Consider the following 26,400-nt stretch of genomic DNA (forward strand, 5'->3'; position numbering starts at 1 on the left):
ACATAGCCAGTCTCGTGTCCTGTCCTGTATTGTTCTGTTCTGTGATGTTTTGTTCTCCCCACCATCTCTCAAGTTGTCACTCATTGTGTAAAGGTGGGGCCAGTCTTAAAGTCCTTCTGGTCTTATATGGCCTCTCCTTCTTATGTTTTCCCCCTTCCATGGCAACTGTCAATTGGTAGCAGGCCCCTTTTTCATCCTAAGTGCCTCCTCATAACTATAGAGGACTATAATAGTTTGCTATCACGTACTCTTTGTATTTATTGTTCACTTATATTAAACTCATATTGAGTGTACCAGTCTAAATGTATTTTTTTCACTTGTTTATTCTTTATTTACATTGTACTGATATATTGATTTAAAATTTTGCATTAATTATAATCTATTATTCAACTAGAATTTGCCTAGAATGCAATCTTACAAAGTGTATTGTGTTTTAATTTATTATACTGTATTATTTATCATTCATTTTCTATTTTTATTGTTGCTATGTAAAGCATAATGTGAATAAACCACTTTGAACTTTGAACATTCATCAGCTGACCTTTACCGCAACTTTCCTACAAGTGATATTGTTGCTTAAAGGCCCATTCAGTGATTTGCTCATCCGGACGATCGTAAAAATCATCAAAATTCAGATTTTGGTACCTTTGTCATTGTCATAGATGTGCTAACGTATCCTGCGAGTGGTTCAGCCGAAAGCCGTGTATTTAAGACAAAATAAGACATTTTATACGAATCTGTAATTTAGGTACTGTGTTACGAGTTGTACTTGACTCAAGGCCAAAATCACCTTTTACCCAAATTCACACGAATGCACAACACAAATACACTGTTTTTGACAAAATCTAAGTCTTTAATTGAAAACAAAGTATGATTGGTACATATAACAACAATATCGCATATACAATAAAATCACACAATCACAGTTTTACTCTATCAGTACTTAACCAGCTGTCTTCTTGTTGGTGATCCTAGAGTTCTTGCAATGTTCTGGACGACTGATGTAATATATCCTTATTCACTTGTCCTGCGAAAATCAGGGAAGTCTCCTTGCGCTGCTTTCTCCAAACTTAACTCCTTGCGGAGCTGTCTCCAAACTTAACTCCTTGCGCTGCTTTCTCCAAAAATGGTGCTATTTCCACCTTTCACACAATATCTTCAGGAAGCAGGACTGCGATGCAGCTGTTCCCATTTATATTGACAGTAGTGTTGCTCCATTAACCAGACTTCAGCAAATCGGCAGAAGAATATATATTCCTTTCTTGGAAGAAGTACGTTCTTTGACGTATTCTAGATCTTCTCCGACAACACTGGCATGCAGTAGTGCATTGACTACGTAAAATATTTCTGGTTAGCAATTTCCTTTCTTTGAAGGAATTGGACTGTAAGCATATTAGCTAGTTAGCCCAGATCAACACTAAAAATTGTGAAGAATTATGTTTACATTTTCTTATATACCAAGCACTGAAAAAAAAACCATTCTTTTAATAGGCAATTACTATCTTCACACTATTTTGCAGTCTGGGAAATTCCCAAGTCTTAATTATAACATTAACCTTTCATATGACATAACTTCCTGAGGGGAATCCCGTGATGTCATCTTCACTTTACAATGTCAGGGGGCTTCCAAATATTCCAAATTAGATATGATTCAATTTGTTTTGCTCAATTTGAGAGGGGAATTCCCCTAAGATGTCACCACTCATGTAATTTTGTAAACAAAGATAAAAATCAAATTAAATTACTCAGGGCACATCACAACTGACAGTATCTAAATTAGCTACATGTATTTGAATTGGGCTTCAACCTCGTCAGTACTGCTGTTTTCTTCGGGTTTTTTTTTCAAATTTGTCATTTCAAAAATACCAAAAGACTTATGACTTATGACTTATTCTTCACTTTTAAGCAATTTATAAACAATTTCAATTTTTTTACACTTGCGCTGGGATCACTGAATGGGTCTTTAAGAGGTGGCATGTGCTGCTTCTACTTCCTAGATCCTACTGTCCAGGTCCTCTTCTATTATAGTAGGTTATAGGTTTCGTCGAGGTGCTGCTTTGAAGCCTGTTATCCTAGCCTAATCTCTCCAGTAGTGTCCTGTACTGCAAGTCATATTTCATGTTTATTCCAAGTCTCATTCCAAGCATTAGTGACTGTCGGATCACTTGAGAAGCGTGTTCTGTAAGATTTATTCTAATTTAGGTACGGCATTCTTCTGGCCTTACTAGTCTTGCAGCAATTTCCTCATATTCTGTCCATTTGTTGTAATTCGACGTTAGTTTTTTTTAAATAATAAAATAACTGAAGTTGATTGTGAGTTGAAGTTATAATAACAGTTTTGTTTTGTCATGTTTGTAGAGCCTCGATGTTATGAAACTGACAACTAAATTACATGAATTATATCAGAATGTTTTAAATCAAACCTCCAAACAGAATGTTACATAAAGTAACTCGAACAAACCTCGTAATATAGAGCTATATAAACATTATTTGTTGTTTCTAAATAAAAACAACTGATTTCCTTAAATACAGCCACGGTTGTTACCTAATTCTTTCCATTACGTTAAACATACAGTCATGACAAAGACAAAGAAACAACTTCTGTCTGACCTATTTTGTTTCCAGTTCAATGTTGGAACGTGACCTTTTTCACAAAACAACTTCAGAAATATTGAAAAAGCCACGGTTGTTTCCACACATACTTTGAGGAAGTACATTTAGCTAAATAGTCACGATTTATGTTTTCACTGACAGTAACGACGACAATCCATAATAGCGTGAAATATTACTACAGTGGAAAAGTTTGTGTTCTTGAGCAATGTTTACACGCGACATGAGAGTGTACATATTGATGGTGATATTGTTTAAGTGGGCATACACAGGTAAGTGAAATTATTTAGTTATGTAGCTGAATTAATTAGAATTTGCTGTTCCCGGAGGATTGCTGGCTATTTTTTATAGTGTCAAAAATAAGCTGTAGAAAAAACAGTATTTTTAAATAAATGATTATATTATTTTAAGGTTACTACAAGAAACGTATAAAAAACACGAGTTTTGACAATTCTGCTATTGATTTCGGCATCGATGTAGACAACACGCGACATGGTACTACCAAGAGGTGAAGTTTTGAACAACTGACAAGTTGTAGTCTATGGCTCCACATTTGGTTTTCCTGGAGCGGGTTGATACATAACGTCGGTCTCAAGTTCCATGTTGTGCTGCATGTCAGTGTGTGAGCCAGCAGCTAACACACAATCGTCGGTAAACAGGAAGTCATGAGCTGTTACCTCCTTTGTTTTGGTCTTTGCCTGAAGTCTACTCAAGTTGAATAAATTCCCATCAAACCGATAGTTGAGACTAGCTCCAGTAGTGTCGATGCCTTCAGCAACAACACTATTTCCAGGAGTGTGGTTGCTAAAGGCATCGTGAGGCATGGGAGAGAACATCATGCTGAAGATTGTTGGCGCAAGAACACAACCTTAAAAACAAACGCATGCTGAATTTGACTTACTTACTTAACTTAGCTGCACAGGATGTTGTGTCCCCTTGCCCCATGCTGAGTAAGTCTCCTTCATTTAGCTCGGTCCACTGCTTGTGATTCTGCTTCCTGTGGGGTAATTTCCTTGTCTCTCTGTATTTGGTCCTTGGCGGTCTTTTTTTGCTGAAGTCATTTATGTAGGCTTGTTGAGGAAGCCGATGTTGAGGCATCCTGAAGATATGCCTCGCCCATTTCAAACGTCTCCGGCAAATAACATCATTGATGGAGCTTGTAATGTTGTGACTCTTGTCTGATGGAACTACTGCGGATTTTGTGAAGGGTGGAAATTCCAAGCAAGCATTGCCCTAAGGCATCACATTTCAATGACATCCAGTCTGTGGCGATTGGATTGACGTAATGCCCAGGATTCTGTAGATCCTTACTTTTAGAGATCTGGTGATGTCATGGTTAGACTAGATGGTATTTAATATTCTCTTCTACTGAGGGCACAATACTACACAGAGAGACAAAGTTATTTACTTTTTCAATGGGGATTTTGTTCGTCAGACATGACCTTGCATTTTGTCGGGTTAATTTTCATTCTCCAGTTGCTGCATGCTTTTTCCAATTCATTAGTGGAGATCTGCAGGTTCTAAAAATCCATATCCATAAGTGTGGTGTCATCTGTATACCGGATGTTGTTAATGCACATGTCAGCCATATGCACACAGCCTAGATTTGAAATGTCCAGATATAGATTGAAGAGACATATATAGAATAAATAGAAGACAGCCCTGTCTCACACGAACTAAGACTTCAAACCAGTCAGTGATATTTGCATTTACCACGACTGAACATTTGATTTGCTCGTACATTCTTGCAATGAGGTTCACCAGTTTGTTGTCTAATCCAACTGATCGCAGATATTTTCAAAGGGCCTTTGAAGTCTACGAAGTTCCAGTGTATTGGTATGCGTCTTTCTTTGGCCTTTTCGCAGATTTGGCGGACTGTAATACCGCATCTGAAGTGCCTCTGGAACTTCTGTACCCACATTGTTCCTCTCTCAAATGATTATTCACAGTCTGTTGTATTCTGTTAAGAACCATCCCACAGAAATTTTTTCCCGAGATTGACAGGAGAGTAATAGCTCTGTAGTTGGCTGTGTCCAGTTTGTCGCCCTTTTTGTACACAGGGTTATTAGACCTTTACTCCAGTCTTGGGGAATCTTTCCTTTAGCCCAGGCTGTGTTGATGATCTCCAGCAACATTTGTTCTAACTTGAGTCCTCCTGCTTTCAACGCTTCAGCTGATATCTTATCCCAACTACAAGCTTTGTTATTTGAAACTTCTTGATGGCCTCTTAACCATAACCTTCATTTAAAGAAAAGGACAAACTTGATGTAGCGGGGTTGACAGGCTCTGGTACGGAGTTCAGTATATTACAATCTCTGGGGAATTCTATAATCAGATGTTTACTTAAGTATTCCTCCCAGTACTTCATTACTTCCTCTGGGGCTTCGGCTGCAGAACATTGGCTTTATCGCCTGCTACTAGCTTTGTAACTTTCTTAAAGAGATCGTGGCTTATGTTCTTTGTATTGGCTTCTTCAATTTCTTGAATAAGAAGCTTTCTTTATCACTGCTTCACTTGATATTTGACCCCTTTGTTCAGCTTCCGATAACCGTTCTTATTTGGAGCTTGGGTTGTTTAACATCAATACTCTGGCTTTACTTCTCAAGTGGCACATTTTCCTGACTTCTTCCGGCAATCCCTACACTTGGCGAGCCTTCCTAATACCAACTGATTCTTTTGTGGTTTTGTTTATGGTGTCCCTGAATTTAGCCCACAGGTCTTCTACATCAATATCCTCCAGTTGAAGCAGGGGTTCAAAATTACCACCAATATTGGCTCTGAACTCTTGTGCAATCAGGGGATTGGTAAGCCTACTGACGTCATAGCATTTTGAAGTTGTTTTCAAGCGTTTGGTTCTGACCGGTACTGAAACCACGATCACTAGATTGTGATCTGAGCCCACATGTTGAGTTATAATGATGTCAATCATGTTTTTGTTTTTCCCACAAGGTGAAGTTATCTTTCAACATTCTTCATGATGGAAGTGGGTGTTACAGTCTGTCAACTTGTGGATCATGCATAATTCCAATAGTTTCTCCCTTCTGCTTTTCATATTTCCAATACCATACTTGCCCATTGTGGGGGTCCATACATTATTGTCAGAGACTATTTTGGCGTTGAAATCCCCCATCAAGAAGAGTTTCTCCTTCTTATTGACTTCTGAAGGTGGTGTTCCAGCCCATCATAAAATTCATCACTATCTGCATCGCTGTGTGTAGATGTGAGGGCGTAAACAAACAATAAATTCCTTCCTTCATTTTAAAGTTTGCTTTTATGATTCTAGGAGAGACAGATTGATAGCTGACCAGGCATTTAAAAAGTGGCTGTGACATCAGAAGCCCAACTCCTTGCCATCATTTCTTTCCTACAAGTCCAAGGATGTCAAGACAAAATCTTCTAACTTCATCAAGGCGGATTTCCTAGTGACCTTGCGTCATTATACATGTAGCGTCCTGGCATTCCAAGATCCTACATTAATACCACTGGAGCTCCTTTTCTTTGTAGGTTCCTCGACATCAGTCTTTGTTAGAGTTGGCTGTTTTGCTACTATTGGCTTAATTGTCACAGTGCGGCTCCTTGCATTTGAAGCCTGCTCAGCTGTGGCTTTTGTTACATTTTGGCATTTTGTCGACTTCCAGCTACTTACGCTGATCCTGATTATCTTCCTTTGATCTATATCTGGATGTACCTGTTGAGATGCCAACCAATCATCGGGCGGACTCTTAGCACCCCTGCCAATAGGTAAAATTATACACAATTATTTTGCGGTTTTATACGTACATCTGTGTATGTAGCTGTACTTCAGATGCTGTTTGGTCAAACTGATGAGTAGGTTACATTGTAGGCTTCTTAGCACGTTAGTGTACACGTTTCTGTCTGCTTTTCTCAGTCCGGCGAGAAAACACGATAGAAATTGGTCAAGCTCTTCATCTGACAACGATTCAACGGCAGCTAAAGAAGTCTCAGCAAAGATGGCATATGCCTCAAAACAGTTGATGGCGAACTGAATTTGTTTCTTGATATTTGAAGCTTCAGGCTGAGTATTGTCCAAACTTTCGCTCAAATCAGCCTGTTACTCCCGCCACGATGTTGATAAACAAACAAAGTTTCGTGTAAAGATGCGGCATCGGTTGCGTCACCAGAAAGTGTTTGTCTTGAAACTCACAATCATATCCGGGAATCGTACTCGACAATCTCATATCCAGCGACAACGTTCATGTTTCCTACTTAATACGCCATATTGTTCCAACAAATGGTGGAGGCGTTCAATGGACTGAAATGAATGAACTAAAAATGGACGGCAAATGGAACAAAATTGCACGATGAGGGACGTAAACTATACAATGTACTATTTTTCAATGAAATGGGACAAATATTCAATGTCACGTGACACATAATCCGCCGATCAAATGACAAGAATCAATTCAGGTATCATATAATAGTTAATGTATTAACACCGTAGTGCCTATTTTGATATTGTGTGGATATGAATATTTTGTGAATGGTGGATATAAATGAATGAATGAATCATAAAGAATGAACTTCGAAAGGTTTAGTTTAGTTTGGTTGAAAGGATAAATCATTATTTTGATAAATGATCGCTAATTAAAACCTCCAGGGTTCTTCTATCTTATTGGTGTTTGTTCTTCTTCTCCTTTTTTACAGTGGAAACTATTGCACAGTAAAGAGAATTGTCGTATTTATAATAGTTGATTTGCATAATATGTCAATAATAAATTACAGATGACGATGCCTACCTTGGATGCTTTTATGACGGCTATAATGCATTGACTAACACACCTGACCCACATCTTCGAGTGTTAGCACTTGCAAGACTCCAGTCTCCTGACATGACAATTGGCAGATGTATCAACCATTGTGTGGATTTACAGGATGACATCCAGTATGCAGGAGTGGAAACTGGTAACGAGTGTTACTGTGGTACTGCAGATGCAGATTATGACCAAGGTGGTCTGGGTAAACGCCCTGATGAGGAATGTAGAAAAGAACCATGTGTTGGTAATGAAAATCAGGCATGTGGAGATGATTTCAAAATAGCTGTATATAATCGTAAGTGTCATATAATTATAGCCCACGATTCAACCATTAATATTTTTCACATTAATGATAAATATTCTGTTGTAATTACATTCCCATCCATAACAGCTAGATGAAAATAGCATACAAATGTACCAATATTGACTGCCTATAAGTGGGATAGTAAATACCATGAGGCCACATTAAAGGGCAGGTCTATTGCAAAAACAAAGTTATCTCTATTCAGAGAGAATAATTATTACATTACAAGTTGACACTTGTTGCAATATTTTTGTGCGTATTTCTCCTGAAAAAGGAGAAATTGTGTGGGTAAAGTTCAGCCTCGTACGTGTTCTTCCCCCGTTTGAAGCGTACGTGTTCTCCCCCGTTTGGCTGATGACGTAGGTAAATGAAGCGGGCACTTTATCGTGCTCTCATCATACAATCACAATCACTTTGACAAGTTTGACATTAACAACAATTGAATATATGAATACAAAAGCCACCTAAGTCCATACTTTGGCCAAATTGAGTTAAGCATGGGAAATTGTTGCTATACATAGGCCTGTTATATGCATGAAAGAACAACTCAAATTCATCCTGTGTGTCTATTGGGCATGTGAAAAATAGCATGTATGAAAGAATCACCCAATTCCATGATTTGAGTCTTGTAACACATTGATTGAAATCCAGTATGTATAAAAGTCCACTTGTAACACATTCATTGCTGGAGAATAACTTTTGAACAAAAAATGGGTTTAATAAAGGAAAGTGTGTGGTTTATATTACATGGCAGAATGCTTATCAACATTATACATACCTGTGTGTTTTATTTTGTATTATCTTACTAGTGGTAATCTCATTCTAACATTGTTGTCTTTGTATATGATTCAAAAAACCACAAAAAAGTCCAAAATTTAAAATGAACCCCACGAAGTCCCTGAAATGCTAATCGTCATACCTAATACAGGTTAATCCACTCATTTGCACGTAAAACTTACCATATTGACCAGGTAAATCTAACTGAAGGAATTAAAATGATACATAGGTTTTTCTTTCAAAATAACTTCGCATGGACTTAGGTGGCTTTTGTATTCATGTATTCAATTAGTTGTACTACCACTTGCCATAACAATGCTGCATAACAATATGCACACTATTGATCTCATTTCGGGAACAAAACCCACATAGTATTGTTACTATGCGTTTGCTTTGTAATATTTCATCCAACTGAAACTTTAGCATTGCAATATACAGGGAAATCAGATACATGAGTTTGTGGACTTCACACGGTTTATATGCTAGTCTCAGATGAAATTCTAAGCTCAAATTATGTATATATTTTTAGGCCTAATATTTTGCATGATATTGATATACATATGAATTGCAATATCACAATTGTCTAATATATAAAAAAAGAAGCGGTTGATTTTATCCATGTTTAAAAACCATTAAATTTGTAATACTTAATTTTTTTCTGTGAACAACAACAGTATACGTTCTGTCCATTGAGAGCGTTTATAGTCTCTTTTCTCACAGCGGGCACATCTCATCGGGATTTGCCATTTGGTCTAATGCCATTTGGTCTAATATCCATTTCGTCTACACCCATTTCGTCTAAACCCATTTCGTCTATATCCATTACGTCTAATAATCATTTGGTCCTTTAACCATTTGGTCCGATAACCATTTGGTCCGATAACCATTTGGTCCGATAACCATTTAGTCTAATAACCAATAAGTCTAAAACCATTTAGTCTAACAACCATTTAGTCTAATACCCATTTGGTCTATAACCAATAGGTCTAATAGCCATTTGGTCTAATACTCATTTGGTCTACAAACCATTTAGTCTTACAAGCATTTAGTTTATTAATAAATAGACGAAATGGTATTAAACTGGTTATTAGACCATACGAGTATTAGACCTAACGGTTATTAGACCAAATGGGTATTAGACCAAATGGTTATTAAAGAAATATTAGACCAAATGGTTATTAGACTATATGGTTAGTAGACATACCGGTTATTAGACCAAACAATATTAGACTAAATGGACATTAGACTGTATAATTATTAGACTACGTGGCAATTAGCCTTTCTGCTAATAGACCAATTGAATATAGACTAAACGGGAATGAGACGAAATAGTATTAGACCAAATGGCAATAGACCCATCTCATTTCATGACGTCACCGTTTTTCTAGGCCAAATCTGTCTCGTTCGAAGGAACTCACCGCTTAAGTTGGTTTTTCCGGAATATCAATTTTAAACGTCTTATTTTCTCAAAAAAGGAGTCATTTTCATTGTCATCATAATATTAGCTTGCCAATGATATGATGTTGTTTTTGCAATAGACCTGCCCTTTAAAGCTTTCCATTTTACTTTTACAAATCTACTTAACTTGGATATATTTAGGGAACTAAACCAGCGCATTACACAGAAATTTCACATTTTGATTCCCCCATCTTTTAGCTTGTCTTCTTTTTCTTTTCTCTGTTTACTCCGAAAATATACAAGGAAGTAGCTGCCGTGAAGTTAACCAAGTCTATTGACATTGTTGGTAGTATTTGCATTGATTTTTATATATTTTTTCCAGTGTCTGTAATTCGATGCCAGCTTCCAGAAATGCATACTTTTTTGAATTCTGAAGACTTTGTATCAGTGCAGAATTTGATAACATTTAAATGCCTACGTGAATATACTCTGGTAGGAACACCTTCAGTACAATGTATATTTGACGATTCCATTACCGATACAAGATGGGAAAGAGAACTTCCGATATGTACACCAAGATCTTCAGGTATGTGATAATAATAATTAATGAAATAGAAAACTGAAATTTCTGAAATTTGCATAATTATTTCGTTTCACCAAGTCGAAGAATTAATCGATTCCATAACTTTTGCATTCTGTTTCACCCCCCTCTTCCCTAAGAAGAAAATGGTTAATAATTTATGTTGCATATAAACACACGGTTACAATTTACAAATTATATTTTTCACCTCTCTTAACTTTGGAAAAAATCATTAAAAAAGTTAATTAAATAGTTTATCTGCTTGCTGCTTATGATGTTTCTGAAGGTCGGACTCCCGTGATGATCTTCCATATTGCTCCATCATGGATGGAGTTTTGATGTCCTGTCTATTTAAGAGCTTGATGTAATCTTAGCTCATCTTTACGAGGTTTCCCCGTGGGTTGCCCCAGAGATTTCTTTCGATGCTTATGTTGCCAGGTATAAGAACCTTGGAGGTAACTCCATATTTGCTACTGGTCCAGTATTTCCGGCCTCCAGAACTCACTCTCTTGCTGGTGGTGCTGCTTTCAGTAATGCCGCTTCTTGCATCTGGAATACTCTCCCTCTCTAGATCAGACAATCTTAAACTGTAGATTACTTCAAGAGTAGCCTTAAAGACTCTCATATTTTGTTTGACCTTGACTGAATTCCATGAGTATGAAACCCCGACTTGATTTTTTTAAATTGTATATTCTATTGTATATTTATTAAAAATCACACAGCAGCCAACGGCTGAATCGCATGACATTTACATTAAAAATAGCATTATGAAAAATACATACATTATAATTAAAACATTCAAACATTAAAAACATGAAAATAAATAAAAACACATTAGAATTGCACTTGACTGGATTTGGAACAGTATCAAAAAATGACTGGCAAGAAAAAAACACCTAAATTGCTTTTAGGAGGTTGGTGAGAAAGGGTAGGGGACTATATTGAAAACTGTTGGTCCTACATCTAAAAGACTCAAATTTTGGTTGTCTTCTGAGAGTCATATGGGATTGATACCTACTAGGTGCAAACCAGGGTGAGAACCTCACAGACGTGCTTGCTTTTCTCCTTACGATGGAAACTATTGCACGGTAAAGAGAATTGTAGTATTATTGTATACAGTTAATTTGTAGATGTCGATAATAAATTACAGATGATGATGCCTACCTTGGCTGCTTTTATGACGCCTATATTGCACCATCCGGTCCAATTAACGCAAATCTTCGAGTGTTACCACTTGGAAGACTCCAGTCTCCTGACATGACAATTGGCAGATGTATCAATCATTGTGTGGATCTCCAGGATGACATCCAGTATGCTGGGGTGGAAACTGGTAACCAGTGTTACTGTGGTACTGCAGATGCAGATTATGACCAAGGTGGTCTGGGTAAACGCCCTGATGAGGAATGTAGAAAAGAACCATGTGTTGGTAATGAAAATCAGGCATGTGGAGATGATTTCAAAATAGCTGTATATAATCGTAAGTGTCATATAATTATAGGCCACGATTCAACCATTAATATTTTTCACATTAATAATAAATATTCTGTTGGAATTAACGGCTTTAACGGCTAGATAAAGATAGCATACAAATGTACTAATATTGACTGCATATAAGTGGGATAGTAAATACCACGAGGCCACATTAAACCTTTCCATTTTACTTTTATAAATCTATACAGGGTGGGCCAAAAACAACTTTACCCAATTAAAAAGGTTCATATATCAAAATTGAAAAGTCTGCTTCAAATTGTTTTCACATATTCGTAAAGAACATCTTCTTAAGAGTATTTGGTGAAAAAACTAGCCAAAAATGTATTAAATTAAAAACGTTACCCTAGTTTTAATCAAAGGGTCAAAGTTAACTTTGTCCACGCGAAGGCCTATACTAGCTGTCGCGTCGCATCACTTGCAATACCGAGTTCGATAGAGAATGAGAACCACTCACCAGTATACACACAAATTTGTTCAGCAATTTTATATAACACAATCAAATAAGTCAAACATAAACAATTTAAATTTCAAGCTACGGTATTTCGTCATGATATGCAGCTATCATGCTGCAAAGATATAAAAACAATTCTCTTCAAATATGCGCAAAAGTAATTGTAACCTCAGACCTCAATTTTTTTGTCAAATGTTATCTACAAGAAAGTTTATACTTTTTACGTTCGTGGTATGTTCGGCCGGCAAATTGTTGCGTCGACATCTGACTCTGGGGTGAGCTGCAAGTTCCCTTTGAACCGCTGCAATATTTGCAGCTGAACGGTCAGTTCTTGGACGTCCGCTTCGTGCTTTGCATCTATTCATCACACTCCCGAGGTTGTGAAAGTTGTTCATGTGTAGAGTTATGGTAGTTTTGGCGGGACTCTAACGTTCGGGAAACGAATCCGAAATTGACGCAGTACTTCCAAAAATATAAAAGTCCTCTCTTGTGTTGTGAATTGCCTTATCTTGACACCTTGCAAACCTATTTCGAAATAAGCCACACAGTCTCAATATGCACGAAGACCTATTTAAAATTCAAAACTTGCGCCAGATGAAACCTTTGTATTTCTGTCGGTTTCAAATTTCCTGGGGATTCGAGTAGTGATTTGGATTTTAGTGTGTTGTTTATGATTATCATGCTTTTGTTCATTATATGATATGCTATACTGTTTCTCTATTCAAGTGTAATTGCTTTATAATGTTTTTAAATGTGTTTACTATAATTATTTGTATTGGTTGTATTATGCCTAATAGAATATGTACTTTTGTAGTTTTTGCATAATGTATTGTAAGTTTAGTTCTCTGTTCAGCGCATTGAGGCCTGGCATAATGCGCTTTATAAATTACTTTATTTATTTATTTTATTTATAATTGTGTAATTTTTATGCTAATTGTTGGTCAATGACAAGAGTGAAGTTCGAGTACATGACAATTAAATGCCATGGGTATTTAAATCGATTGTATTTCTTTCATGCATGTAAAACAATCATCACTTTTCAAAGACAAGCCAAACGTGTTTATATTACATGTATGCCTAATGCATAGGCCTATGGCCTATGTAAAACTAGCATAATTTTGTTAATTTAGCTTCTTTTGCTTTTATTTCTTCATCACATACTCTTAGAAAGATATACATTTAGAATATGTAACATTGTCATGAATAGCTCTTCTATAATTCGTGCAACCACCCTCTGAAATTAGGTAAAGTTGTTTTTGGCCCACATTGTATACTTAATTTGAATATATTTAGGGAACTAAACCAGCGTTTTATACAGGACTTGAAGACGCGACGAGGCAATAAGAAATTTCACATTTTTATCCCCCTATCTCTTCCCTTGCTTTCTTTTTCTTTTCTCTGTTTACTCCGTAAATATACAAGGAAGTAACTGTCGGGAAGTTAACATAGTCTATTGACATTGTTGGTAGTATTTGCATTTATTTTATGTTATCTTTTCCAGTGTCTCTAATTCGATGCCAGCTTCCAGAAATACATACTTTTCTGAATTCTGAAGACTTCGTGTCAGTGCAAAATTTTATAACATTTAAATGTCTACGTGAATACACTCTGGAAGGACCACCTTCAGTACAATGTATATTTGACGATTCCATTACCGATACAAGATGGGAAAGAGAACTTCCGATATGTACACCAAGATCTTCAGGTATGTGATCAATTCGAATTATTAAAAACAGGTACGCCATATGAATTAATCAAAACTGTCAGTTGTGTAATTATTTCAATGGTTTATTTTGTTTTACATTCTTATACTAACTGCCTGAATTTGTTATCCCTCATTCCATTCATGAGCGTATATAACAAGCAGTAAACAAGCATGATATGCGTATTTACCATCATCAGCGCGTATAAGCGCGCGTACCCGGAGTGCTCGAACTCATAACAAGGTACGGTCAACGACCTTTTGGTGGCGTAGTCACCTTGAAGTTGACCGACTGGGTACCGAGCAGGCAGCGCATAGGCGCTGGCTACGGAAGTCACTTTGATGTGACTACAAGATGTGGACCACTGTCGGAATCTAGTCAGTGGTGTACATCATGAGTCGCCGATGCGGCATCGAGAGGTAACACATCGGAGGCCAGCAGTTGTAGTCACTGCGTGATGACACTGCTGCACAGTACGCTACTGCCTTGTTTCCGATGTAGTCACCCAGATAACATATACTTATTGGGCCAATATTGGCAAAAAGTTGCATCGGCATTACATCAGTATATAATATTAGGCCAATATTGGCTCACCATTCATTGGCAGCTGATCTCTGGCCAATAATAAACCAATCATTGGTTTAATGTTGGCCTTTTATATATCGTTTGATCAGTATATAATATTGGACCAATCTTGGCTTTCAATTGGCAATTTTTACATTGGCATCATGTTGGCAGCCAATATAGGTTATCACACCAATTTCGGTAACAAATTGGGTAACAATATGGTAACAAATAATTATTGTGATGAGTACTAGTGTTTGGAAGACCTTATTTAAATCCTAAATATTATACTAAGTTGAAATAATAGGAAACAAAACCACGGATGATAAAACGCAGGGCAAACGCTATTTAACACCACGGATTATTTATTTTAAAGAAAATACACATGAATTTTCGGCAATTTCAATTCTAAGACCATACTTTTAAAGATAATTTCTAAAGTACGTGTCACCATGCTATCAAATACTCTTGATGGCTATTCAACACCACGGTGATGAGTCGTATAGTTACTCTCTTACCGCGAAGCGGGCAAGAGATGATACATATCGTCTTTTCCCGAGCCAATAATTAAAGTAATCCATTGCATCAATATTGGCCCAATACTAAAATTACATATTGTTAAAACATTGGCAGCCAATTGTTTGCCAATGAGAAATAGGTACAGGCCCAATGTTGGTTCAATAACTGTGACAAGGTTTGGGCCAAGCTGGGGCCAACATTGGCCCAAGCCCAATATTGAGCCAACCTTGGGCCCATGAGCAAAACATGATTGGCCCAATACTGTCAGCCAATGTTGGGCCAATTGAACTCAAACATTGGCCCTTCATTGGGCCACCATTGCCATGCTATCTGGGCACTCTTCTGTAGTGACTCCGTCGGCCACCATAAGGTAAGTTATTATGGCGTGACGGCGGTGGTGACTGCAGAGATCCAGTGCGATGTAGTCACTCTGCCGCCAGGAATTTTGCAGTGTATGTAAATAAAAATTAATGAAATAAAAAACTTCAAACAAATGTACTTTCAGGAAGCATATAGCCATGGATTAATTTTGTACTTTACGTTATCGCTCAATCACGTATTCTGTGGAAATGACCTTAATTGTGAGATATTATTTTAGTGTTCAATTGATTTCAGTTTTATTTCGGTGTTAGTTTATTTGAGTGGCTTTGCTAAAGTTGTTGTATTTCCTTACAGCTGCCCTCACAGTCACAACGACCGAAGAACAGACATTGCTGGCAACAAGCTATGGCATTAATATGGCTAACAATGGTTCGGGTACGTCTGATTGATTTGCATAATCTGCACCTGTAAAATTAAGGTGGTATTGGACCCATTATGAAAGTGCTCTAAACATGTTTTAAACAGATTAGTTGAGTAGAGCAAAGCACACTTATCAATATGCCTTTAGTTTGAAGCAGATCGGACATACGGTTTTCAAAATATATCAATTTATATTTTCTTTATATCTTATTGTTTTTATCAATAATCAATATAGTTAATGAGCTAAAATGACTGGAGAAGTTCATTAACATATAATTTTTGCCAATATTTTGCTAAAAATCCATGCATAAGTGTTCAGGGTACTTTTATTTTGCACACTTTTGCCTTGAAACTTGGTCAAAGTGTTCCTAATGTGTTCTAATGTATTTTATAATGAATCCGCCCCCTAATTTACATATTTGTATAATTAATTAGCATTTATGCAAATTAGCTCATTAATTATGCAAATATGCAAATTAGAGGGCGGCTTCACTATATAATACATTAGAAACATTTTGACCAAGTTTCAGGGCAAAAGTATGCAAAATAAAAGTACCTGAATATTTATGCATTGATTTTAGCAAAATATTGGCAAAATTACATATTAATGAGCCTTTGCAGTCCTTTTAGCTCATTAACTATATTGATTATTGACAAAACAATAGGATACAAAGAACATACAAATTGATGTATTATGGAAACCGTATGTCCGATTTGCTCAAACAAAAGGCATATTGATCAGTGTACTTTACCCCACTCAATTAATCTGTTTAAAACATGCTCAAAGCATTTCCTAATTTCTAGAAAATGCATCAAATGTACTCTATTGACCCTTGGCTAGATTGTATTAAGAATTTCATTAATTTTCTTCCACATTTGGTAGACTTTAAAAACGCTAAATTGTCCCGCGTTTCTAAACATTTTACGTTTAATCCTAAACACCAATGTCAAATTCCAAGCCTTCTTCATATGTTTAATTCTTAAATGCCATCAAAGAGCCATCAACTTCCTTAGTTTTATTATTTTAACATGCTTAGAAAGGTAGTGCAATTTAATGTTTAGAAAAGTCCATACAATCATCCCCCAATGTTGACGCCTGTATACGGGTTTCTAACCAAAATTAACCCCATATTTGGTCATTTTAAAATAAAAAGTGCCAGATTTTGTTTGTGCTACGCGCAAATTAATTCCAGTTTTGTACTATATTTCACCAGTTTAGCTTCAATATGGCAACATTTTTTGCGCGCTTCACGCAAATTAATTCCAGTTTTGTACTGTATTTCACCAGTCTAGCTGCAATATGGCAATTTTTTTTGGCGAAAAGTGCTGGATTCACTAGACTTCATTCTTCAAGAAATTTTCTCGAACCATAATGTCAAAAAGAAATCTATGCCACTGTTAATGATGTTTTTTTAGGACATGAAGGGGGGATCAAACAATTTTAGTCCATAAAAAGGGGATCCAAAAAAAATCCACTCTTTTTTAGAGATCAAATAATTTTTGACGTCCGAGGTTCCAACTTTTCCACCCCCCCCAAGTATAAATTTCTGAACACTTCCAAAATTAGGCACAAGTAATTATCACGCGATTCTATAGCCGCCCTGCGAAGTTTTTTGTTTGTTTTTGTTATTAATTTCCAATCAGATTTTTGCCTCTGCTACTATTTCAGGAGGTGCGATAGCTGGGGCAGTGATAGGTGGTTGTGGACTAGTCATTCTAATCATCATCTTCGTCGTATTAATCATCGTTCGAAAAAGGTTCATAGCGTTATAATTATTCCATATATTCAATATTATAAATTTACGTTAATTCAGAACATGCATAGAACTAGAAGATGTAGAATTATTTATTTAAGGAATCGATAGTAGTAATGTCGACAGAATTAATTTCGCATTAGCTCTATAATGTTTCATTTAGGTCCGTATGCACAAAAGAGGAGGACCGGGTCTAAAGTTAGACCTGGTCTAAGTACAATTTAGTACCATGAGAATTTGCTAGCTACTCTACGAAGGAAATAAGAGTAAAGGACCATTCCAGTTACATCAGGTCTAACTTTAGACCCGGACTAACTCTTTTGTGCATACGGACCTTAGTGTTTATCTTTAATTGTGATTGCAAAATTCTTAAATATCCTCCTTCCCTCCAGACGTGAAACCAGCCATACAAGCAATTCTACCAAAAGGAATGAAAACATCAATTCCGATGAGTACCTTGATCTTGATCCAGCATCACGAATTAAAGAGACGGAGTATCAAGGAATATATACAAACCCTGTTAGCAACAACAATGCTTCAAGTCGGGATGCTGAATATCAAGAAGTCTTGCATAACCAAACAGATGGCATTACTTCACGTCGTGTCCCAGTACCACCGCCGGTCAAAGGGATAACAGATTCAGGCAGTTATTATAAGAATGTAAAACAAAATAAACCATTAAAATAATTACACAACTGACAGCTTTGATTAATTCATATGGCGTACATGTTTTTTAATAATTCGAATGGATTAAAAATAATTGGCATCGACGTACAATGTCATCGCCCCGATATCTTCATGGCAGAAATCGCCATGGTAGATTGAATCCACCGCCACGCATGGCCATTATACATATCGACCTGCTTAATAGTTCAGTCGCATAATAGGCTGAAGGACATCTGACTAAGGCTACTGACAATAGCCCCGATTAGCTCGGTGACTAACCTCGCTGTGTGTCAGTCAAGCATGGTATGCCATAGGCCCGGCCATAGGTCATATTCTTGTAGACAACCTTCACGATTGGCCTATACACTGCGCTATATAATTCGGCACATATAAATCAGAATTATTGCGGAATTATTGTCAGTTTTTGACTCAAGACGCAAGCTACTGTCTCAAAGCGCACGCCAACGACTATCATATCTGTTCAAGATATATGCAAGGAACCACATTTGGTTTCTTTATACGAAATCATATACGGGAGATATTCATCATTTTCTACACCGGTATCCAAAGATTTTCTTCTCATATCAAACTCGTGCATAGCAAATTCACGTGTATCGATCCCGGGTATTTATTTTAGTATCCCTGCTGTACCAAGTAATTATTAGCCAGGCGATGTCGGTGTGCGTTGTACTCGTATGTCGCTATGAAATATACACTCTGAACGATGGTCAACAATGGCCCTATTGTAGTACAACGTTCACTCAGTCATTAATGAGGCAATACAAACGATCGAATTTGGTGTTGAAATTAGCAAAATTTTGAGTTACACCTTTTCAATGTAAAATTAATTTTCTCGGCCAAATGAAAGGCAATAATTTTCATTTATTTCAGTAAATGTCATGAAAAACTGTAATGCTTGATACTGTATTTTTTTCAAATCCTATTGTTAAACTTAGGCGTGACATTCAGTCATTTAGTGCAAGATTTTCGATTTTGATAGGCTTCAACTCTGCCCGCGAGCCTTTTTTTGATCAACCTTTTAGCTTTTCAAAGTAATATAGTTCGCTAATGAAGGAATTTTCCCAACGTTCTAACGCACATCACCGTGAGCGATATATCATAGTTTTGTCAGAATGTCCGTTTTGATTTCACCATTTTTTACTGTCGGCTGAATATTTTTCAAAATCAACGCGTGAAATCTGAGGCTAATACTAGAATTGTGTATCGATATCTCTGGGTGCCCGGCCTGGCTACAGTGTTGCCAGGACTTCAATATAGCAAAGAAATTCCCAGGTCTAGCGCTCCTATGACTGATCATGTTAAGGACGATGCACACCGTCATCATCCCTATATCTTCGTGTTAAAAATTGCCGTGATAGTACGATGAATCCTCACGTTTTTCAACAACTACGCATGGTGATTTTGTTCGAGATAGGCCGTGCGACTCAGGCTATGCATACAATTTGAGATTTTGAGAGCCTGCCACACTGTTCTATTCTATGTTTTACGATTTTCGCATGATCAATATATGGCTGGCCGTAACCGCCACAACGTGGAGCTGCTAAATTGACGAATCATGTTAGATCTTTTCATTACGCGGGGCCAGTGGATGCATCCTCGTCAGAGAGAGAAAACTCTTGCCAAAATTAATGTTTACTATGGGGATTTTAAATGAATCGATTGTAAATAAACCACGACCAGTTGTACAGGATAAATACCATTGTTTGATTAGTGTATAGTCAATGTTACCTTGCATGCATGTGTCATGTGTGTGGCGTGTTTGTTTGTTTGTTTGTTTGTCTACTGTGTCAGGCCAGGATCACTGACACCCACGGTACTGATACTCTCATACTATCACGGTGATCATATTGTTGAATGTTGTTGACTTTAAAATAATCATGATGCAGTCATGTCTACAGTAGAACTCACCACGACCTTTGAAGGACTTAAACCCTATTAAAAGCTATTAAACCAAGATAACACTCAATGAAAACATCTCAACTATGTTACATCAGATCTTCTCTGGTTAAATACACACTGCACTTGTGTCTGTTTTACCTGTGCAATGAGCAATGAGCTGGTATTATAGTTTCAGTTGGGTGAACGATTATAAAGCGAACGCAAGGTAACAATACTGTGGGCTTTTGTTTACGAAATGAGACAATAGTCTGCTTATTGTTAACAAGCGTTCTTGAAAATGAGAAGCTTAATGACTTAACACGGTTTAGAAATAATTTCTTCATATTTTTTGGTGTTATCTGTCGTTTACATATCCTTCCTAAAACACTAAAGTACCAATATTTCCAAACACCTAAATTAGCTAAAAATTTAGGACATGTTACAAAACTATATTTTCTAGAATTTCAGAGAATACTTTAAATATTGGCCGGTTATTTTTTACACAGTGACGTCAACTAGGCAATGGCCTATACTTCTAACATACACTATTTGTAGAGGTCACGCGTCAATGGTGAGCGCACTGAGTATTGTGTATAGGAAAACGGACAGTAACTACAGTGTGTATGGCCTACTACTAGTATATAAAGTAAATCCGAACTGGTTTGCAGTTTGTTGAAGGTCGAATTCCGCAGGGACACCGCGCAAGTTATACAAATTAGCTCCCGGCGATACACTACAGATCGCAGAACTGTGTGCATAGTTTACCACCACTCTGCCTAGCTATATAGTTATGTACAATACTGTATGAGTTTCTTATGAGTGCATGTCCATCTTAATAATAAGTCAGTTCGTACTTTTCATAAACTACTTTTTGAATCATAACTTTCGTGACCGAGGATATCTTCCAACTACGTGACGCTCGTCTGGCAAATTCTTAATGAATACATTCGCTTCACGTAATGAGTAAGTCGTACTTAATTAGTCAGTTTTACCTCCGAGTAATGAAAAACTCTAACATGATCATGATTAGTCAATTTGGCTCCACGGAGCAAAAGTCAGCTACGCGTAGCAGCTCCACGTTGTGGCGGTTGCGGCCTACCATATCAGTATCCCATATGATATTTCTATTGCAAGAAAATTTTATTTGTTGTCAGGTTTTATCTTAAATACACTAACTGGAAATTAAATACACTAATTAGTGAGGACCGGTATTTTGCTGTGGATATGTTTAACTGCAATTTGCGGGTAAAAATTTGAAATCCTGAGTAAAAATTGTGATCATATTCAACTCTTTGAGAAAAAATTGATATAAAAGAATGCATGTAAAATCCAGCTGCAATACAATGTACATTATTGACACACTATCACTCTCTTTATCTACGTCAATAATAGAATATCGATTTCAATCGAATTGAATACGTTGAGTTTGTAGTTGACTACTAAGCGACCATAGCGATCGATTGCTAGCCAATCAGATAGAACTCCTTTTCTTGCGTTCGGTGAAATACCAGTCGCCCGTCGCTCACCAACGGAGTATTAAATTTATATTTATCGTATAGGAAATCGACACTGTGCGATGAGGATCTTTCATCACGTGAGTGATTAATTATTTGATTTCATCATCACCGTGATAATCGGATCAATGTGTTGAAATTTGCTTCTCCTCAAAACAACTTTGCCCAACATTTGGTAAAAAAAATCAACCACATGCAATTGGGCAATATGTGACCCGGCAGCACAAATGAGCCGTAAATTCCCTAAATTGTATTCTGAGTTATGGTGTAAAATGTGTACGAAGGTCATATTCATCGGTAACTTAGGGACTGTTGCGTTATTGACCCGCAGAATTTTCCGGGTCGGACGATCAAGGTAGACGAGTACATAATCGGGCCGTGGTCTTTACATCATCGTCCCCTGGAATCACTGAAGAATGAAAAGGTCATTCATAAACCAGATAATTGAGAGGAGCGTCACGACCGCCCGTTGTGAGAATCGATCTTGTAAATTACCGGTACTCGATGCTATTGTTATAATTGGTAATAACTTCTCAAAACCACTTATCACAACACAAAAGGAAACTGACCGCATATAATAGCATTTCGCTGTCAAATGTTTGATTCTGATCGATGATTGCTGAATAGGCTGCAGGGTCTATGACTAATTATAATAAAATAATAATTATGGCGAATAATATAAGGATTATTAATTTGCTTTTGAAAGTTATTTATTTTCAATTTTACACAATCTAAAAAAAATAAATAAAGTTTTATTAATTCTATAGTCCAAAAGTCAAAAGTAGAGAAAAAAACCTTCAGCAGTATTGACATATTTTCTTAAGAACTATTCGATCTGTTTGGAAAATAGTAGGCCTATATGTTTTTAATTTTGGCTTAAAAACTAGTAGGCTTACACGCAAATTAATAACTCAAAATGTATACTGGTAGCACGCACTATATTTTGGATCTGAGCCAAATCAGTAGTGGTGTAGCCAGGGGGAGCCGGAGGTATATACCCCCAGACATTTTTCAGCGATAAAATGGGAACAGCAAAGAGAAAAATGTCGTTAAAATTACTAAAAACCGGACGAGAAAAATGACAAATGGGACGAATATTTGGTTGTTCTACTTCACTCTATAAGGCTGGCTACACTGCTGCAAATCAGGCTCTCGAATCACAACCAAGTAATATAAAAACACGATTTTCTTAAACATGTTAAAGTGCATACTACTTTTAAATAAGATTATTTTTTCTCATGGCTCAACCCCGGGGCTCAACGATGCAATAAATTAAAGTTTAAAATATCATATACATCTGAGTCTATTATCTGATAAACTAGTCCTAAACGAAAGCAAAATTAAAATTCAATATGACCCTAAAGATAAATAAATAAATATGTCAAAATAAAAATGAATTAATGAATAAAAAAACAAGAAACTGCTTAAATATTGAAATGAAAAATGGATATGAGAGATGAATATTAAATTAGTAAATAACTTGTTTGCATCCAGTTCTTTTACGTCAAAACTTTTTAAAGCTTTTTCAATGACAAAAAGTATGTTTATACAGCTAAAACATGTTTAACCTTGTCTTGCTTGTTGCGAAAGTTTAATAGAATAAATGTTTATATAGCTTGGGCAGGATCGTCCATAAAGCATGATATGTATAGGCATATTATAATACTGCTCGTGATTTAAATGTTGTATCATTTTATTTATTATAAATTAAAGAAATATATAGTAATTAAGACGGTTTAATCAGGAATCGTTTCTCTAAATCAATAACATGGTTTATAAAAACTAGTCCAGTGCCCCAGTTACGATCAATGTAATCGGTGACCAAACTAATTGACCACTTCAGCAAAGCACTTGAACGGGCACTTGAAATTGACCACCGCAAATTGCTGTTTGAATACACGATCGATCTCGGGGTCATCATGGTCATGCCTCTTCCGTCCCGGTCTTTGAATTTCATCGGGTAGCTAAGCTTGTTTCGTCCCGGGTCGTCCCGGGCAGGTCTTTCGGGTCAATAACGCAACAGTCCCTTAAGCTGGCCCGACATCCGTCTCATTTCGATAGTCAAAAACTAATCAATAATCCTATTGTTGAAGTGGATAATAAGCTTCTACCTTAGATGGCTATAGAACTTTTAATAGCTCTGGTCTTTGTTTGCTTATATTGCTAAATCCTGTTCAAGTGGTGGGTTACCAGGCATTGTATTTTTGTACAGGTATGCATAACCAAAAATTAACAATGAGAGAACTTTCTTAAACCTCGTTGACTTGGGGATGATTTGAAATGACAATGAAAATTTGAAATTTATTGCCAACAATGTGGAAAAAGAGACAAATGTAAAAACGTAAAAAGCTATAATTTTGTTGAAGGAGCAAAGTTTAACAAACCATAACCCCGCTTCTGGATATCGTTTGAAGTCAACTGATATACCATTTTTAAGTTTATGATGTTTATTTTTTAAACACGCAATAAAACAAAATTGACCGGGGGAGGAATTTACGGGTCATTCGCCGTGGACGGTCACATATTTTAAACAAAACTTTCATTTACAAAACATAAATATTACGCTGTACGTTTTATCAAGCAAACTGTTTCGAACACACTTCCAAATAACCTTCGTAACATCCCCAGACTTTCGTTATTTAAACGCCAGCTTAAAACCAATGTGTCTTTTTTCTTACAGGTTCTTTCTTCTTTCTTTCTTCTTTCTGCCGACCACTACATTTGCTCTAGCACTTACATGCTTACACCGATTTTAACCTAACTTGGTCACAACCATCATTGACCATGCCCCTACATGTCATATGAAACTCGTGGGGTCAAAGGTCACGCAGGGGTCATAGGGGTCAAAAACGTGATTTCAACTCAAAATGCTTCTTCTCTCACAGATTACGTAGGACCATGACACCAATTCCGGTATAAAACGAAAAACCTTCAAAATTGTTTATATGCTAAGAAAAACATAGGACAGTAACGGTATGTGCACACATGAATTGTGGTTACCCAATTCATATGTGGTATTTTTTTATTTGGGGTCAAATGTCATTAAGGGGTCACTTCCGGTCTGAGACGAAAAACCTTCAAAATGTCCCTTGTGCCACAAGTAACATAGCAAAATGGTTCCACGTGCACCCATGCATTGACATTAGCCAATGTCTATCGGCATTTTCATATATTTTGGGGTCAAATGTCATTAGGGGTCACAACACGGCTGTGTTCGTGGGTTAGACCACAGCTAAGTCTAGTTGTTTTTATGTTTGTTTGTCAATTTCGTGCTTTACGCGCTTTGAGTTCCTCATTGGAAGAGATTGTGCTTTATAAGAACCATTCATTATCATTGTTAATTTAAACAGGTTTTTGTTATTAAACAAGAACCTGTTCAAGCAATTAAATAAAAATTGCTTGCCTAAAAACAGAATAACTTGGATGTTAATACTTGACCTAATGTTTCAATTGTCATGAAGGTGACTGGGTATGGTGCCTTTTGTTTGTGTTTGTTTGAAATTGCTTTTAGAAACTCACCGAAAGTCATAATGAAGCAGCCAAAACAATACAAGGTTAAACATGGAACTTTATAAAAACCTATTAAGGAAAAAACATTTGTGGCAACAATGAGCCTTGTATTGAAAGTCATGGTTAAAATGAATACCATCCCTACATACACCCCCACTACCCACTTCACACACCTCTGCACCCACCCCACCCCCATTGGCCTACATAATATTACATACCGGTACATAATAATATTTATATAGCACGGCTATAGCTATACATTTAGAAAGTAGGTCCTAGTGCTAAATTATGACAAATAGACCTACATGTCAAATTAAAAACAAACCCGAACACAAGTCTGAAGGGTGTAATGAAAATGCCAACCCGCGATGGGGGGGGGGGGGCATACAAAATTCACCTGGAGATAGGAGGGACAGAAAATTAAAATCCCCTATAATAACACGCATATTTTTCTAGGTTTGGAGAGTGGATTTTCCCATTGACCTCATCCTAGGTAAATAAACAAACAAACAGACAAAATGGTTTTCATAATCATGGAATCCATAGTCCCTATAAATTGAAATTGCAGGCTATCACGGGAGCAAATTTCCAAAATTCACCTCTCATTTACCAGAACACCCAATTGGGGATTTGGGCTACCAAATCGCTGGTCGGGCAATCCTTGCTTTCAATGGAAAAGGGACCTGGATGACAACAATGGAAATATCGATTATTTCTGCTGGTTGCTCTCGAGATGCAGAGTTTGACATTTTCGGAGCATGAAGGGGAAAAGGGTAAAATAAATTCTGACAAAACTATAATATATAGACCCACACGATGTGCCTTACAGAGGTGGGAAATATCTTTCTTTAGGAAACTATTAGTTTGAGACGCTAAAAAATGAATTCCGTAAAAAGCTCGCGGGCGAACTAAAGGCCTATAAAAATTAAAAATATCACACTAAAAGACACAATTTGATGCTTAATTTTAACACCAGGATTTAAAATGTTTTTAACTGACGTTACTGAAGAAAAAAATATTGCTTTATATTTGACCGAGAAAATAAAAGGTGTGTCTCTGAATTGTGTTGATTTTAACATGTATCGATCGACTTTTAGCGCGACTATGCATAACAAAAGAATTTTTGACCATCGTTCTGAGTGTA

General features: G+C 36.7%; 1 protein-coding gene and 1 pseudogene across 1 annotated transcript; both read left to right on the forward strand.

Annotated features, from left to right (window-relative positions):
- Nucleotides 1–2,636: 2,636 nt before the first annotated feature.
- Nucleotides 2,637–20,273, forward strand: LOC140159310 (uncharacterized). Its single transcript, XM_072182736.1, has 8 exons — nucleotides 2,637–2,882; nucleotides 7,354–7,680; nucleotides 10,247–10,450; nucleotides 11,595–11,921; nucleotides 13,888–14,091; nucleotides 15,848–15,928; nucleotides 17,583–17,670; nucleotides 18,060–20,273. The coding sequence occupies exons 1-8, from the start codon at nucleotides 2,819–2,821 to the stop codon at nucleotides 18,352–18,354; spliced, it is 1,590 nt and encodes a 529-aa protein (XP_072038837.1). The 5' UTR covers nucleotides 2,637–2,818; the 3' UTR covers nucleotides 18,355–20,273.
- Nucleotides 15,064–15,182, forward strand: LOC140159745 (small nucleolar RNA U3; annotated as a pseudogene).
- Nucleotides 20,274–26,400: the final 6,127 nt, after the last annotated feature.

Source organism: Amphiura filiformis, chromosome 8 (assembly GCF_039555335.1).
Source record: "Amphiura filiformis chromosome 8, Afil_fr2py, whole genome shotgun sequence".
NCBI classification, from domain to species: Eukaryota; Metazoa; Echinodermata; class Ophiuroidea; order Amphilepidida; family Amphiuridae; genus Amphiura; species Amphiura filiformis.

Coding starts and splice junctions, on each gene's coding strand:
- LOC140159310 (XM_072182736.1), top strand. CDS start 2,819: ATGTTTACACGCGACATGAGAGTGTACATATTGATGGTGATATTGTTT. Junction 14,092..15,847: donor ATGTACACCAAGATCTTCAG/GTATGTGATCAA, acceptor ATTTCCTTACAG/CTGCCCTCACAGTCACAACG. Junction 17,671..18,059: donor TTAATCATCGTTCGAAAAAG/GTTCATAGCGTT, acceptor CCTTCCCTCCAG/ACGTGAAACCAGCCATACAA.